General features: G+C 38.4%; 1 protein-coding gene across 2 annotated transcripts; it reads right to left on the reverse strand.

The window, feature by feature from the left end:
• Window positions 1-2,595: 2,595 nt before the first annotated feature.
• Mcts1 (MCTS1 re-initiation and release factor) lies at window positions 2,596-15,334 on the reverse strand. Of its 2 annotated transcripts, none has more exons than XM_006981562.4 (6): window positions 15,034-15,334; window positions 13,702-13,854; window positions 13,107-13,204; window positions 9,687-9,820; window positions 4,063-4,130; window positions 2,596-2,802 (listed from the first exon to the last, which is right to left on the reverse strand). In XM_006981562.4, the coding sequence occupies exons 1-6, from the start codon at window positions 15,042-15,044 to the stop codon at window positions 2,721-2,723; spliced, it is 546 nt and encodes a 181-aa protein (XP_006981624.1). In that variant the 5' UTR covers window positions 15,045-15,334; the 3' UTR covers window positions 2,596-2,720. The 2 variants fall into 2 exon arrangements, with proteins under 2 accessions (XP_006981624.1, XP_015855637.1); XM_016000151.3 differs by lacking the exon at window positions 15,034-15,334 and adding an exon at window positions 14,392-14,976.
• Between the last annotated feature and the right edge of the window lie 458 nt (window positions 15,335-15,792).

Genomic DNA, 15,792 nt, shown 5'->3' on the forward strand with positions numbered 1-15,792 from the left:
TTTAATCCCAGCACTCGGAGGCAAGCGGATCTCTAAGTTCAAGGCCAGCCTGGTCTACAAAGCAAGGTCCAGGAAAGCCATGGCTGTTACACAGAGAAACCCTGTCTTAAAAAAAATGGGAAAAAAAAACCTGAATAGGCCTGCACAAGTAAGAGTGGCACCCCTGATTAAAACTGATGAGATGAGGCCTCAAACTCAGGAGAGGCAGGCAACCTACTAGTCTACCAAGGCAACAGTCAGTGTACCTTAGCACAGTAGAAAAACCAGCACAAATATTGATGTTGAATATTTAAAAGGTGTTCTCTACACCCACTGTGACAGTGGTTAGGTACAAGGAATAATCATTCTAGAAACCAGGCAACATAAAGTTTTAACTTCTCCAGTCTATGTTTGTGTGTGCCATGTTTTTCATTGTTTGCACCACACAGACAATCTTGGTCAACTAACATTATTTTAGCAGGAAAAATAAAAGCTCAATACTTGGTTTTGGCACAAGTATTATTATTAGGACTATAAGGAGCTACAGGCATCAAAATGTGTGCTTCTGCCTCAGAATTAGAGACAGGAATTTGAAATCAGTAAGTCAGCATATATGTTTTGAGACAAGATCTCACTATGCACATCTGGCTGACCATATCAGGCTAGCCTCAAACTCAGATTCTCATGCCTGAGTGCTAGGATAAAAGGCATGCACCACCACATCCAGGAAGACTTTTTTTATCTACCAGGAATAACTATCAAAATTGAGCAATATGGTAAATTGTAAGATAGAACTGTCCCAACAAAAGGGAAATATTAGACATAGAACTTGAAAAGGATATAGGAAGTAATTATCAGGGCATCTCTACAGGCTAAGAAAGACAAGCTTTTGGTACTGATAAGCATTCTAATTGAGGAAGAGTCAGGAAAAATTCTCCAAGCCTTACCCCAACCCAGATGAAATATTATTATCCCAAGTTATCAACCTTTCTTTGCTCTCTGTATTTACCAAGAAACTTCTTGTTTACTAACTGTTCACCCTATGTAGGCCCTTTACACAAACATATATTTATACTCTGGGAAATCTCCAAGTCTTACATGGTCCATCAGTGGGTAATGGTGTGCCAATCTGAGGATCAGATCTTTATCTGTGTTCACTTATGTTAGTTATATCCAGGGAGGCCCAGCTAGAACAGCCAGCTGCATGATCTCTCTCTCTCTCTTTACTATCCACCCTCACCATTCTCACCAACTTCTAACTGTAACAGGGGTCACCACAATCTTGTAAATGTCTGTATCCATCTGAAAAATAAAATCACATGTCAAGATTGGTAAACAACCAAGAGAGATGGCTGAGACACTAGCATAACAAGGTCACTGGGAAGAAAGGCCTTTATCACTAACACTTACAAACAGATTACTGTTCTTTCTATATATGGCCCATTGTCCTCAGGATAGGAGATAGACATTTTGAAGGGAATATATTGGAACACAAAGATGACAGTTTAAATCTCTCATGGCATGATTTGACTCAAGAGAAGGCACTACAAATGAACCTTAATCTGACGAAACCTGTTTTTACAGGATTACATACTGTATATTCCTGTGTACAAGGGACAGTGATACAATGGGAAAAAAATAAAGAACATGGGAACTTCCTAAGAAAAAACTACATTTCTTAAATGATTTAAAAAGATAAAAGAATATGGATTTAATATAAAAAACAAATATCAACCAAATACAATATAAGCATATTGTCTGGTCCCTAACTCAAGGAAACTAACAGTTCATAAAACTTGAAAAGAGACAACTGAGGGAGTCTGATGAGTTTAGATAGTTGATCATATTAGAAAATAATGTTTTAAGTATTCTCAGGGTATGTGATTCTATTTTTATTTTATTTATTTATTTATTTATTTATTTATTTATTTATTTATTTATTTTTTGGTTTTTCGAGACAGGGTTTCTCTGTGTAGCTTTGCGCCTTTCCTGGGACTCACTTGGTAGTCCAGGCTGGCCTCGAACTCACGGAGATCCGCCTGCCTCTGCCTCCCGAGTGCTGGGATTAAAGGCGTGCGCCACCACCGCCCGGCTTGTGATTCTATTTTTAAAGACTATCTTTTTAAAGATACATATTACAATAGTTAAAGCTTTGAGAAATAATAGGTTAAGATTTGCTGCACAGTAACTGGTGAGTAGTGAAGAAAACTGAAGCATAGATAAAGGAAGATTGGTCCTAAAGTGAAGCAGGGAGATGAAGGAAGGAAAGTCTGTTATACTATTACCCATAGTTTAGAGCTGTTTGGAACATTCCATAGTGAAATCTAGAACAACAACAACAACACATATACACACACATACACACGGAAACACTGCTAGGTGCCTCTGAATAATGGAATCAAATTCCAAATCTAGCTTCTAGCCCCATAACTAGACAAACTATCTAGGAATCCACCATCAACTGGCAAACACATTTACCAAATCATCTTCTATTGTTAACCTAAATAGGACATTGAGTTGTCTGCTGAGTCACTCACCCGATATCCTTTAATGTCCAAGTTGGCTACCCAATTATAACTTGTGTTTAAGTTAAAATAATTTCTGAAGGTAACAGAATTTTAGCATCCATAAAATTTATTCAGCATAAGCACAGAGGCATTGTCTTCATGCTGTCACACACAGACACAAACACAGATATAACACAATATCCATATTTAGCCCAAGCACATTCCTTTTGAGGCTCATTTATATGTCTTCATATGCCACAGCCCATCATTTAAATAATGGATATTTTCAATGCCAATTCCTTTGTTGACTTTCTCACTGTAAAAAAAATACATAAACAGGTTTTATGAATTTTATAGGCTTATTCATTCATAAGAAACACAATCCAAAGTGTCTTGTTACTTTATAATCACTGAGCAACATGTAGGAAATTTCTTGCTATTATATTACTGTCTGCATTAAACTACAGTACTCTGTGGCAGTTTGTGGAGTTTGGGGATTTGGTTGATCTGACTTTTCTTTTAGTTGGCTATTTTTTTTTGTAGTACTACAGAATCAAACCCAGGGCCTCATGCTACACAAGCACTCCACCACCGAGCCACATATCACTCTTGAAAAATCATATTTAAGTGATTCTAAAGCTGGATGAGGTAGCACACACCTGTAATCCCAGCACTGGAGACAGATCAGGAATTCAAGGTCATCCTGAACTGCTTGGTGAGTTCAAGGTCAACCTGGGCTACAAAGGACCCTGTCTCAAACATTCAAAAAACAGCCACATGTCAGTGGCAAATGCCTTTAATCCCAGCACTTTGGAAAGCAGAGGCAGGTGGGTCTCTGTGAGTTCAAGGCCAACCTGGTCTACAGAGTGAGTTCCAGGACAACCAGGGCTACACAGAGAAAACATGTCTGGGGCAGAGGGATGGGCACCAGAAAGTAAATAAAGATACTGACTTTAGCAGTATAATAAGCAATCAAACAGAATGATACCAACAAAATAAGAAAAATAGCAACACTAAATCTCAACGCAAAATTAATAGAATTTCAGTTCTGTATGTTGGAAACATGCTACATTTCTTCTATCATCAGATCAGAATATAAAAGGGTGAATAATGCTGAACTATATCATTATTCATTTTTGAGACAGAGTCTCACTTAGTAGTTTCAAATCAGCCTCTAACTCACAAAGTGCTAGGATTATAGTCATGTGCTATTACACCCAGCTGTATTAGTGTTTTCAAAACTAGCAGTAAAATATACACCCTCTATCACTGATTTAAATCTAGATACTAATACACACCCTCTATCACTGATTTATATCTAGATACTAAAGAGAAAATCCTAAAGTACCACATATACCTGTTTTAGCACATGTTTCATTTCAAAATGCTTAAGAATGTAACTCTGAAGACAGAATGAGTTGTAACGGCTTCCTAAGTGTTAGGAAAATTAAGAAATGGGTTACTTTGCTTAGCTATTTGTAAGATGTGGTATGAATGACATCAAACTTCACCTATAACTGATGCTGCCTGAGCTACCATTGATATTTCAGTTAAGGGAGCCTAAAGTGAGACTTACATATCTTCTGCAGACATCTTCATGACGCCAACACACAAAGCATGTTGCTTTCCTTCTGCCATGATTGCCTGAAAACAAGCTAAGAAAACTATTTCTCAATTTGGGGAAGGGAAGTGTGAGAAACAATGATTGTTTTGCCACCTGAGCCCATCTTTTGTTCTCTCCTAGACCACTGATTCCTTAAGAGCGGGAACCTAGGAGTCTTTGGGTACAATGTAAATATCCAATAAATCCTAATTTAATCAATCACTATAGTTTCAAGCCAAATATCAGTACCACACCTCCCTATGAACCAAACCAGAAAGTCAGGCAAAAAGAAGATAAAACTTATTGTAGATAAATACTAAAATCTGCGAAATACATATCAATTGCTTTAGTTATTACCACCACCAAATGATGGCTTTATATAAATAACACATAAGATAATAATTATATACCCAGCTTGACAAGGTACAAGCTGATAATTGCCACACTCAGAAAGTTAGGGAAGGAAAACCATAAATTGCAGGAGAGCCTGAGCTACACAGTTAGTAAGGTCAGTTCTATGTTACAAAACAAGACTATCTCAAAAAATGTATTTCCATTCTGTTTTGATGAGCCCCTTGTAACAGTTTCAACCTTTATACAATTGAAACAATGATTTTGGCTATCCTTCAAAGCTTCTGTTTTATGCTGCAGTGTTTGTTTTGCGCTCAAATATACACAGAATCTCTCTACTAGTTTTTGCAATTCCTGTAAATCTACTATTTCAAATGAGTGAAACCGCATCTTCAAAAAGGGGTGGAGGGTGGGTGTGATGGTAAAGTTTAGGTACTAGGAAAATCTTCCAGTCAAGGGAAATTTCAGGACTTAAAACATACCACTGTTTAAATCTATAAACATAAAAGGTAACCTTGTCCTCATAGAATACTTTTCTCCATTGACTTTCCAGTGGTTCATTCAGTGTAGCACAAAAATTTGAGCACCTAGTATGTGACTAGTATCTACGTCAATGCAATGTGTATCTAACATATACAACTTATTCTATCCTTTAGGTATAAATACCACAAAAGAGAAAACCTTCTTTTGAGCACAAGGCACAGAATACGCATTTTTTTTTAAAGATAGTGTCACCTTATATATCCCTGGCTGCTCTGGTACTATTCTAAAATTCAAAGATCTTCCTGAGTTCTAAAAGCATGTACCTACCACTACACCCTGGTATTTTTGTTTTTGAAGCTGGCCTCAAACTAATGGCAGTCTCCCTGTGTTAGCCTTCCAAGTGCTGGGATTACAGGTGTAAGCTACCACATCCAGTTAAGACACATCTTTAAATGCATTCCAACACTCCATAGTGATTTCCTTGTTCTCACCAATTATGATTCCTTTTCTCAACCTGAGGCAAATGAACACTCTGTCTATGACAAAGCAGAAGATGGACTCCTGTCCTAATGGACAAAAACCTATTTTATAGATAATATAGATGAAATATTGCTGCAAAATGGAAATGATACAGAATCACTTAGTCCTATTCATGGCATAAACTGTATGGAGCAGAGGTGCACCTCCATAATATCAGCATCTGGGAGGCTGGGGCAGGATTGTAAATTCAAAACCAGTCTGAACTACCAAGTAAGATCCTGAAATGGAGGGTGGGGAAAGAGGCAAGACACGGTGGCACACACCTGTAATCCAGCACTTAGGAAGTGGAGGCAGGAAGATCATCAATAGTTCCAGGCCAGCCTAGGCTGCATGAGACCCTGTCTCAAAAACAAAACAAAAAAAAATTGGGTTTCCTCCCTAGACAAAGAAGATAATAGGAGTCATTAAGTGTGATCATGGCTTAAAAGAATAGCATGGCCATATGTGGTTATCACACCCTTACTTCCCATGTTTAAGAGGCAGAAGCAAGATCTCTGTGAATTTGAGGCCAGCCTGGTCTACATAGCAACTTCTCTGCAAGCCAGTGCTACATAGTAAAATGCTGTCTCAAAAAGAATAAAAAGCCCAACATAACAAGCTGTGCTGTACATGAAGACTATTCCTTGATTTGAAGCAGTCTCAATTTGTCACTAGTTCTTCTATTTCTGGTTTGGTTTTGAGCCAAAGTCTCATGTACTCCAGCCTTACCTTGAACTCATGACACTTGTCCTGTCTCAGCTTCCCAGGTGGTGGGAATACAGGTGGATACCACTACTTACAGATCCATGTGCATTTCTTTTAAAAAGTCTATAGGTTATATTGATTTTTTACTCCTGTGGTTCTTTTCTTTTCTTTTGGTTTGGTTTTCTGAAACAGGGTTTCTCTGTGTAGCTCTGGCTGTCCAGGAACTCACTCTGTAGACCAATCTGGCCTTGAACTCACAGAAATACTCCTGCCTTTGCATTCCTGGGTGCTAGGATTAAAGGCGAGTGCCACCACCGCCTGCCCCGTGGTTATTTCTTAAGGTCTCACTTGTTCCTTTTTTGAAACTACATTGCAGTGTCTCTAAATGCATTTATTTGACCTATTACATTCATTATTAATATCTGCCACCTTCTTTTCTAATGAGACCTATAAGAACACAAATTAAGATAGTCAATCTGGGGGCATCTAGTCTTTCCAAATGACATATATTTAAAAATTCATCCTTAGCCAGGTGAATGCCTTTAATCCCAGCATTTGGGAGGCAGAGACAGATGGATCTCTTTAAAGTAAGCCCGGTTTGTATATAAGTTCCAGGACACCCAGGATAATGTAAGAGAGAACCTGTTTCAAAAAAACAAACAAAAGCCCTAGCCAGATAAAGTGGCTCATGCCTATGATCCAACACTTGAGAGCTAATGCAGGCAGATCACCAAGAATTCAAGACTAGACTTTCTCAAAAAGAAAAAAAAATTCTATTTAAATATTTTCAAGTTGGACATATTAAAATCTTAAAACATTTTCAGAGAGAGAGAGAGTGCTAAGTGGTGATGCTCACTTGTAATCCTAGTACTTGGGAAAGCTGAACTAGGAAGATCACTGTGAGTTCAAGGCTAGCATGTGTTGCATATCAAGACTATCTTTAAATATAAAAATACACATTTCTCTTAGAGAAAATATGTTCACAGATCCAAACCAACCACCTAAATGTCAATTTTTAGGCTGGGTATAGTAATAGACTTGTAAGCCCAGCACTGGGAGGCTGAGAAAGGAAGATTCAAGGCTACCCCGGGCTACCTATCGAGTTCCAGGCTAATCCAAGCTACATAACACAAGATACTCCCCCCCCCAACACATACACACACACACACACACACACACACACACACACACACACACACACACACACACACACACACACACACACAGGCAAAGTAAAAGTGAATTTTTAAAATAAATGTTGAGGACTCTTAGTATTTCTCCTAATACAGAGTTGTTGCTTGAGATGTGAGAAACTGTACCTGTTGCCTCAATTCAGTTCTCTCTTGAATGCTTCTACTCCACTCTATCTGGATAGTTAAACTAAATGTTAAAGTGGCAAGTTCATGTACAAAAGAGGATCCAATCATATCACCTATAACCTATTCATAATAAAGTTTCAGACTACATCCTGAGTCTGAGTATAGGTCATAAACAGGCTGCAATGACACTAGAACTCCTTCATAACTTTTCAATTAGCTTCTATGAATCCACGTAAAATGAAACACAATTTATCATCAAGAAATAAAAAGGGAGGGCAAGATGGTTCAAAAGGTAGAAGTACTTAAGATACAGAACTGATGAGCTGAGTTCTATCCCAAGAACCTATAGCAGAAAGAGAGAATTGACTCCTCAAAGTTGTACTCTTACCTACACACACACACACACACAAAAAAAAAAAAATAGAACATTTTTTTAAAGAAATAAAAAAAGAGCTGGGCAGTGGTGGCACACACCTTTAATCCCAGCACTGGGAGGCAGAGGCAGGCCGATCTCTGTGAGCTCGATGCCAGCCTGGTCTACAAAGTAAGTTCCAGGAAAGGCGCCAAAACTACACAGAGAAACTCTGTCTTGAAAAAAAAAAGGGGGGAATCAGGCATAATAGTATATGCCAGTAATCCCATGACCCATCAATAAGGAGTTCCAGACTAGTGATGGCTACATAGTAAATTCAAGGTCAGCTTAAATAAGACTATCAAAAAAAAAGAAAGAAAGAAAAGAAAAGGGAACAGGGAATAGTGGTAAACACCTGTAATCCCAGCATCTCAAGAGACAGAGGCAGGATCATAGCAAGGTCAAGGATAGCCTGGGCTACAATAGTAAAATCTAAGCCAGTCAGGGATATATAGTGAGATTCTGTCTCAAAAAAACAAAAGATAGCTGGATATGGTGGGACATACTTTCAAACCCAGCACTTAGGAGGCAGAGTCAGGCAGATCTTTGTGAGTTCAGGACCAGCCTGATCTACATAAAAATCTCTAGGCCAGGCAAGGATACACAGTAAGACTATCTCAAAAAAAAGACAGAATGTAATTGTGGGTAAGAGGAATATGATTACAATATGTTGTATACATATGTAAAATCGTTTGAAAAAAGGGAGCAGGCCGATCCCAGCATTCGGGCGGCAGAGGCAAGAGGATCTCTGTAAGTTCAAGCCCAGCTTGTCTACAGAACAAGTTCTGGGACAGCCAAGGCTATACAAAGAAACCTTGCCTAGATAAAACAAAGGTGGGGGGGGAGCAAGAACGGTGGCACATGCCTATAATTACAGAACTTGGAAGGTAGAAGCAGGAAGAGTAGGAGTTCTAGAGCATCCTTGACTACAAGTTTGAGACCACCTTGGGCTATATAAGACACTTTGTCAAAAAGAAAAAAAAGAAATTAAAAGGTTGCTTGATTCCAAGTTTATCTCTCACTTCTTTTCAGGGTCAAGAATATGCCTCCTTTAGTCCATCATATAATCCTATAATCTCAACATTTAGGAAGCAGAGGTAGAATTCTGATCAATCTGAGACCAACTTGAGATACATGGTAAATCCTAAACCAGCCTGGACCACATACTGAGTTTGAAGTCCAGCCAAGATTACATAGTAAGACCTTGTCTCAAAAAAAAAAAAAAGAAAGAAGCCGGGCAGTGGTGGCGCACGCCTTTAATCCCAGCACTCGGGAGGCAGAGCCAGGCGGATCTTTGTGAGTTCGAGGCCAGCCTGGTCTACAGAGCGAGATCCAGGAAAGGCGCAAAGCTATACAGAGAAACCCTGTCTCGAAAAACCAAAAAAAAAAAAAAAAAAAAGAAAGAGAGAGAGAGAGAGAGAGAATGAAAGAAAGAGAGAAAGAAAGGAAGGAAGGAAGGAAGGAAGGAAGGAAGGAAGGAAGGAAGGAAGGAAGGAAGGAAGGAAGGAAAAAGGAAAAAAATTCAAGGCTGGATGATTTGAGTTTATCTCCCATTTCTCTTTAGCCAAAATTAAAAGTCTCCTTCAACAGGGTGTGGTAGCACATGCCTGTAATCCCCGCACTTGGGAGACTGGGGCAGCAGAAGCACAAGCTCAAGGCTAGCCTTGGCTATAGAATGAGTACTATTTCTGAAAAAAAAAACTAATAAAAATTAAAAGTACATGTAATATTCTCCTGGATGATAGATCTTTCAGTAATAGCAAGAATCCAATGAACAATTTTCAGTGGTTAAAACCTGGGAAGGATACAACAATAGTATCTACGGCAGCAGGGTAAAGCTTAGCTCCAGGAGAAGTTAAGCCAGGACACATGATATTTGCTCCACTGAGGACAAATTTGATGGCTCCTTTATCAACCTGCTGATGTGGCAAGATAAAAGGATCTACAAGAGAAGAAATAAATTATACAAATTAATGACTGAAGACTCAAGATAATGGCAAAGAACATAAACAAGTGTTTTCCAAAATTACAGTACTCTTATTATTGCAAAATAAAAGCCAAAGTACTGTCCTAACTGAGAAAGTGGATAAATATTTTCAAGAAAAGAGTATAGGAATACACATCCTAGTAGAGTGCTTCAAAGCTTCATTTAGAACGACTTAGCAGCATGCATTAAAAGCCTTGAAAAGGGGTTGGGGATTTAGCTCAGTGGTAAAGCGCTTGCCTAGCAAGCGCAAGGCCCTGGGTTCAGTCCTCAGCTCTGAAAAAAAAAAGTAACAAAAAAGCCTTGAAAAGAGTTCTACTCTTTGATCCAGTAACTCTACTTCTGAGTCTGTCCTAAAGAATACAGAGGGAAAGCCAGTCGGTGGTAGTGTAAGCCTTTCATCCCAGCACTCGGGAGGCAGAGGCAGGCAGATCTCTGTGAGTTCAAGGCTAGCCTGGTCTACAGAGCAAATTCAAGGACAACCAGAGCTCTTACACAGAGAAAACAAACCAAAAAAAAAAAGAATACAGAGGGATGTGCAGTATGTAGAAAGATTTGTTCCAACACTGACATAAAACAGAAATAAACTGAGATGGATCACAATGTCTAAAAAATGAGGTAAGATACAAACAATTTAAAATATGTCTATAAGAATAGTATTTAAAGCTGGGCAGTGGTGGTGCATGCCTTTGATCCCAGCGCTCAGGAGGCAGAGCCAGGCGGATCTCTGGGAGTTTAAGGCTAGCCTGGTCTACAGCACAAGATCCAGAACAGGACAAGCACCAAAACTACACCGAGAAACCCTGTCTCGAAAAACAAAAAAACAAAACAAAAGAGTAGTGTTTAAGTCTACAATAAACCATGCTTTTGGAAAATACTTAATGGCTGGAAAATGTTTACAAAACAACATGTCAATGAAAACAGCAGAAATAAAACACTATCAAAAAGATCAGTGGCCAGGCATGGTAGCACAAGCCTTTAATTCTGGTACTCAGGAGGCAGAGGCAGATCTCTGAGTATGAGGCCAGCTTGGTCTACAGAGTTAGTCCAGGACAGCCAGGGCTACACACAGAGAAACCCTGTCTTAAAAAAATGAAAAAAAGAAGCCGGGCGGTGGTGGCGCACGCCTTTAATCCCAGCACTCGGGAGGCAGAGCCAGGCGGATCTCTGTGAGTTCGAGGCCAGCCTGGTCTCCAAAGCGAGTTCCAGGAAAGGCGCAAAGCTACGCAGAGAAACCCTGTCTCGAAAAAAACAAAAAAAAAAAAAAAAAAAAAAATGAAAAAAAGAAAATCCATGGTTACTAGAAAGAGAAAGGGTGAACAGGTAGACTACAGGGGATATTTAAAGCAGTAAATTTATACTCTATGATAGTGAACAGTAGATACTTGACATTATGGATCTGGCAAACCATATAGAATTGTATAAAAAGAACTTTTATGACTATTAATGTTATCAGTAGTGATTCACCAACTGCCAGTGCCTATGATTTACCAATGTAGAATCTTAATAGAGAAAACTAAGTAGCAAAGAAGCCAATTTTAAAAGAACAAAAAGGTTGTGCTTAGCATGCACAAGGTCCTGGGTTCAATCTCCAGCACAAAATAAAACAAAACTGAAAGTGTTTGTATACAACATAGGAAAGAAAGTGGATAAGAGTATACCAATGCACTGAACATAGTTAACTCTGGATTACAGGAATACACTTGCTTATTAGTTTCCTATTCCTGTGATTTCCCACATTTAAGTGCATATATTATTTTTGTAATCTTAAAAGAAAGTATCTATGTGTGTATACCAATAACTTATAAACCAACAATTAAAAAATTTCTAGAGGCTTTCACATGATGACGGCTTAGGGATTTGTTTTTTAAAATTTATGTAGGTATGTATTTTAGGTATATGGGTGTTTTGTCTGCATGTATGCACACCAGAAGAGGGCATGAGATCCATGGGACTACTGTCAGACAGTTGTGAGCCATCATTTGGGTACTGGGAATTGAACTCAGGACCTCTGGAAGAGTAACCAGTACTCTTAATTGCTAAACCGTCTGTCTAGCCCCTAGAGGAATTTGTAAGCTTCTCTAAGTTCCCAGTAACCAGGTATGGTGGCACAGCTTTATAATCCCAGCACCTAGGAGGTAGAGGTAGGAGAATTAGAAGTACAAAACCAGCCTTGGTTACCTAGTGTTTGTCTCAAAGAACAATAACTTATCCCCACTGCATCAGAATTTAATTTCTATCTTAATCTAAAAAAAAAAATCAATGCTTAATTGAATAATTATAATTAGTTTTATAAATATTAAAATTTCACCCCCATAAAGATTTGCCAGTTTTACTACTCCTGACCTCTGTAACACCAGGCAATTAAAAATGTATCTCCTTGTGATTTAATGAATTTGGTTTTTACAAAGAGATAAATTCAATCACCACTGCCCATCATTAATAGAGCCTATAAGTCACTAGTTTTCCTACTGCCTCCTGAAAATACCAAACTAAAAAGCAAAAATTTTAGTTCCCATTTGAAAAGTTCTTGCTCATTGGAATTATATCTTCCTTCAACTTTTTGTAATATGTATGCATGAAATCAACATTATTTGATTTCATGACATCTGTTCGTGTACTCAGTCAGTAATAAATGGGAATTCCACATTTACCCAATGCTTTTCCATACACAGAATTATGTCTATTAGGGAACTCTAATAACAAACTTAAAATGAAAATCTTCCAAGCCTTTATCAGTTTATGTTTACAATTACATACTGGTCTATTCTTCCAACTACAATAAGGACAGGGGACTATGTCTGTCTTTGCTTACAATCGTACTTCTTAGTAACTAGCCCCTAGTGCCAACCATATAAAAAGTTCACTAGATAATCACTGAATTAATATTTCGGGGGCCTTTGGGGACAGGGTATCACCTAGTAGCCCAGATTAGCCTCAAAATTGTGCCAATCTCTTGTCTCAGCTTCTCAAGTTCTGTGAATACATATGTGAGTCTCCACACCAAGCTTTTATTGAATGGATAAACTAATGAATGCTTTTTTGTAGGGAGAGGGCTTTCTCTAATGCATAAGAGAATTTGCATTTTTCAGACTTACAACAAGATGAGGATCCACTTTACTTTTATATTCCTTATTACTTAGCACTACTAAATAAACTATCAAAAGTCACTTTCCACTCCTATAATTTTCAACTACTTTTGTGTATTTTTATATTCCCAATGCATATTTCTAACAAGACTTACATTTATGAAGTAATCTTAAGGTTGGATAAAAAGGCCCTTCTCTTTGTCTAAAAAACAGTAATTCCCCATTTACTGTAAGGATTTCTATGTGTTCATGGCTGTAAGAGAAATGTCACAAAGTACCAAGTTAGCTATTTTCCTTCAAAAATGAATGTAAGTCAAACATCCTATAAAAATTATAGCCACATACAAGGATACATTAAGCTTATTTGGTCAGTAAAGACCCTGACCAAAAAATACCTGTCTAGTAGAGAAGACAGAGAGGAAATATGACCTGCTACAGCCAATTTAATTCCACAATTTATTATTGAAATTCCATTGTCAAGTAATAAATCTGTCAAGAGTAAACTGAAATCCAATTATAGATAAAAACAAGTCCTTGATAAGACAAAGTATCATAAAAAAGATACACATTTTTCATATATGTAGATAAGATTTGAAAATAGAAATAAGACAAGTTCAGAATGAATTCTGTCTATTCTCATCATTAGTCTATCAATAGCTAATACAGAAATAATTCCACTTAGAATGAGAACAATCTAACCTCTAATATTCAGCTACTCTCATTTTTACATGGAGAAAAACAAGGACTTACCATCGGACAATTTTCACAGGATCTTTCTTAGGCATGATTTGATTAAGCCATGGTTCAATACCTGGAAATTGCTCTATCAATTGATTTTTAATACCCTTAATAACCGAGGTTTTCAACTGGATGCAGTTGGACACATTTTCTTTTTCATCAAATCTGGCAAATGATTTTTTTCAAGGAAAAAAAAGTCATTGCTAAGCAAAAGAATCAGAAAATCTAGAAGTAAGGTTCTAATTAATTATCTATTCCCAAGCAAGTACTCATACCTAAAATAATTATAAATTGTTTTTAAAATACCAATTTCCATTTGTCTTATACAAAACCAACGTTTTAAGAGAGTATTAGAATAAACTGCCATGCATGTGATGCAATTAATGAGGGCAGAGCAGTTGTTATGCTGGAATCTGTTATCAGCTACACAAATGCCTTTTACTGAAAATTCTTGCTCAAAGGAAAAAAAAAATACAGACTCCCACCCATAATAAAAATCTATGTTTTTTTTTTTTTTTTAAATCTAAACGAAACTTCACACATGAAAATACAAAAGACCAACCCAAAAGAACAAAAGAATGAGCCCTGGCAGGTTACGTAGTCTGCAGAGTTTTTTTGTTTTTGTTTTTGCTTTAAGGAATGGTGATGATAATTTTAAGAACCATATCAAGATTTGCCCAAATTTTCATGCACAAAACCCACCTTCCTTTTCCCATGTTCCCCCCTTGCCTTTTGCGTCTATCAAATCTGAAAGACAAACCCACTGGGTAGGTTTCCAAAGAATTTTGTCTTCCTTACACTGACTAGCACACAGGGCTATCACGTTTTTAAGACAAGGTTAATCTGGCAGCTAAGCAATAGGTTTGACAGGCTGCTTGCTTCCTGTCACCCAGACTCCTTCGCTGCCATGACCCAGGAAGTCAAGCCTTCCCCTTTTCAGTTCATAACTAATAAACATATGGCAGCGAGTGCAGGGCTCTCCTCTCAGCTAAGGAGGATGTGCCCCTAAATCACAATGCAAGGATGTGATTGGTAGAAACCTAGGAATGGAGACAGCACTGCCGGAGGGGGCAGAACAGGGTTAAGGAGAAAGAAAATGGGAGCGGGAGAGCCAAACCCCGATTGAGGACCAGAGATGGAAAGCTTAAAGAAGTGTTCCAAGTCCTGAGTGAGAGCATACTATTAAAAAGCAAACAAACAAACAAACAAAAAAACCCAAAAAACTTAGGGAGTCAGGATGGCAGGGGCGGGGGAGAGAAAGAGGACCTTTGCTCTCGCCCTCTTCCCCACCCCCACCCCCACCGCCTTTGTGAGCAGCCCATGGAGGCCACAGCGTGTCCTTACTTCTTGAACATGATCCAAGGTGAAGGGGGCGACGATAGGGAAGGGCCCGGAATGGGAAGGAAATGGAATTAGGAAGGGTCCGGCACGAGGAAGGCCGGCACTGACAGTCGGATCTGCTGTCGTTATCCGGAAGGCGAAAACACTATGCGCTTTACGGCCCTCAGCGAAATCTGACTACTTCCGCTCCTCTCAACTCCACGTTGACGCTTTTGTCGCCTCCTTTTGAGTAACAGCTTACTCTCCATTGGGGATAGCCGAAAGGGCGGGACTTCAGAAGAGATCAAGCAATTCTTTCTGGTTGCTGGAAGAGAAGAACGGAGGAGGGCGGGAATCAATCAAAGCAGTAGCGTCAGTTACGGGTTCCTCAAAGGGTCAAGATTCTTCGGTCTCTTTGTTGCTACATACTACTATACCAAATACTTGGTAATGACAATGGTTTTTGTTTCCTGTCTCAGGCAACCTAGTGAATTGGTGCTTACTAAGCAGCACAAACCTAGGCGAACCTCATAGCTTCATGTTAAAATAATGGCAAAGTTGTCGGGTTCAGCAAATAAAATTACAAGACACCTAGTTAAATTTGAATTTCAAATAAAGTGAGCATCTTTTAATGCAAGTATATCTCATCTATGTTTTGAACATGCTTATGCTAAGAACTACTTGTTTATATGAATTTAATTGAACAACCTATTTTTTTTTTTTTTTTTGGTTTTTCGAGACAGGGTTTCTCTGTGTAGCTTTGCGCCTTTCCTGGAGCTCACT

The sequence above is a fragment of the Peromyscus maniculatus genome, chromosome X (assembly GCF_049852395.1).
Source record: "Peromyscus maniculatus bairdii isolate BWxNUB_F1_BW_parent chromosome X, HU_Pman_BW_mat_3.1, whole genome shotgun sequence".
Classification (NCBI taxonomy): Eukaryota; Metazoa; Chordata; class Mammalia; order Rodentia; family Cricetidae; genus Peromyscus; species Peromyscus maniculatus.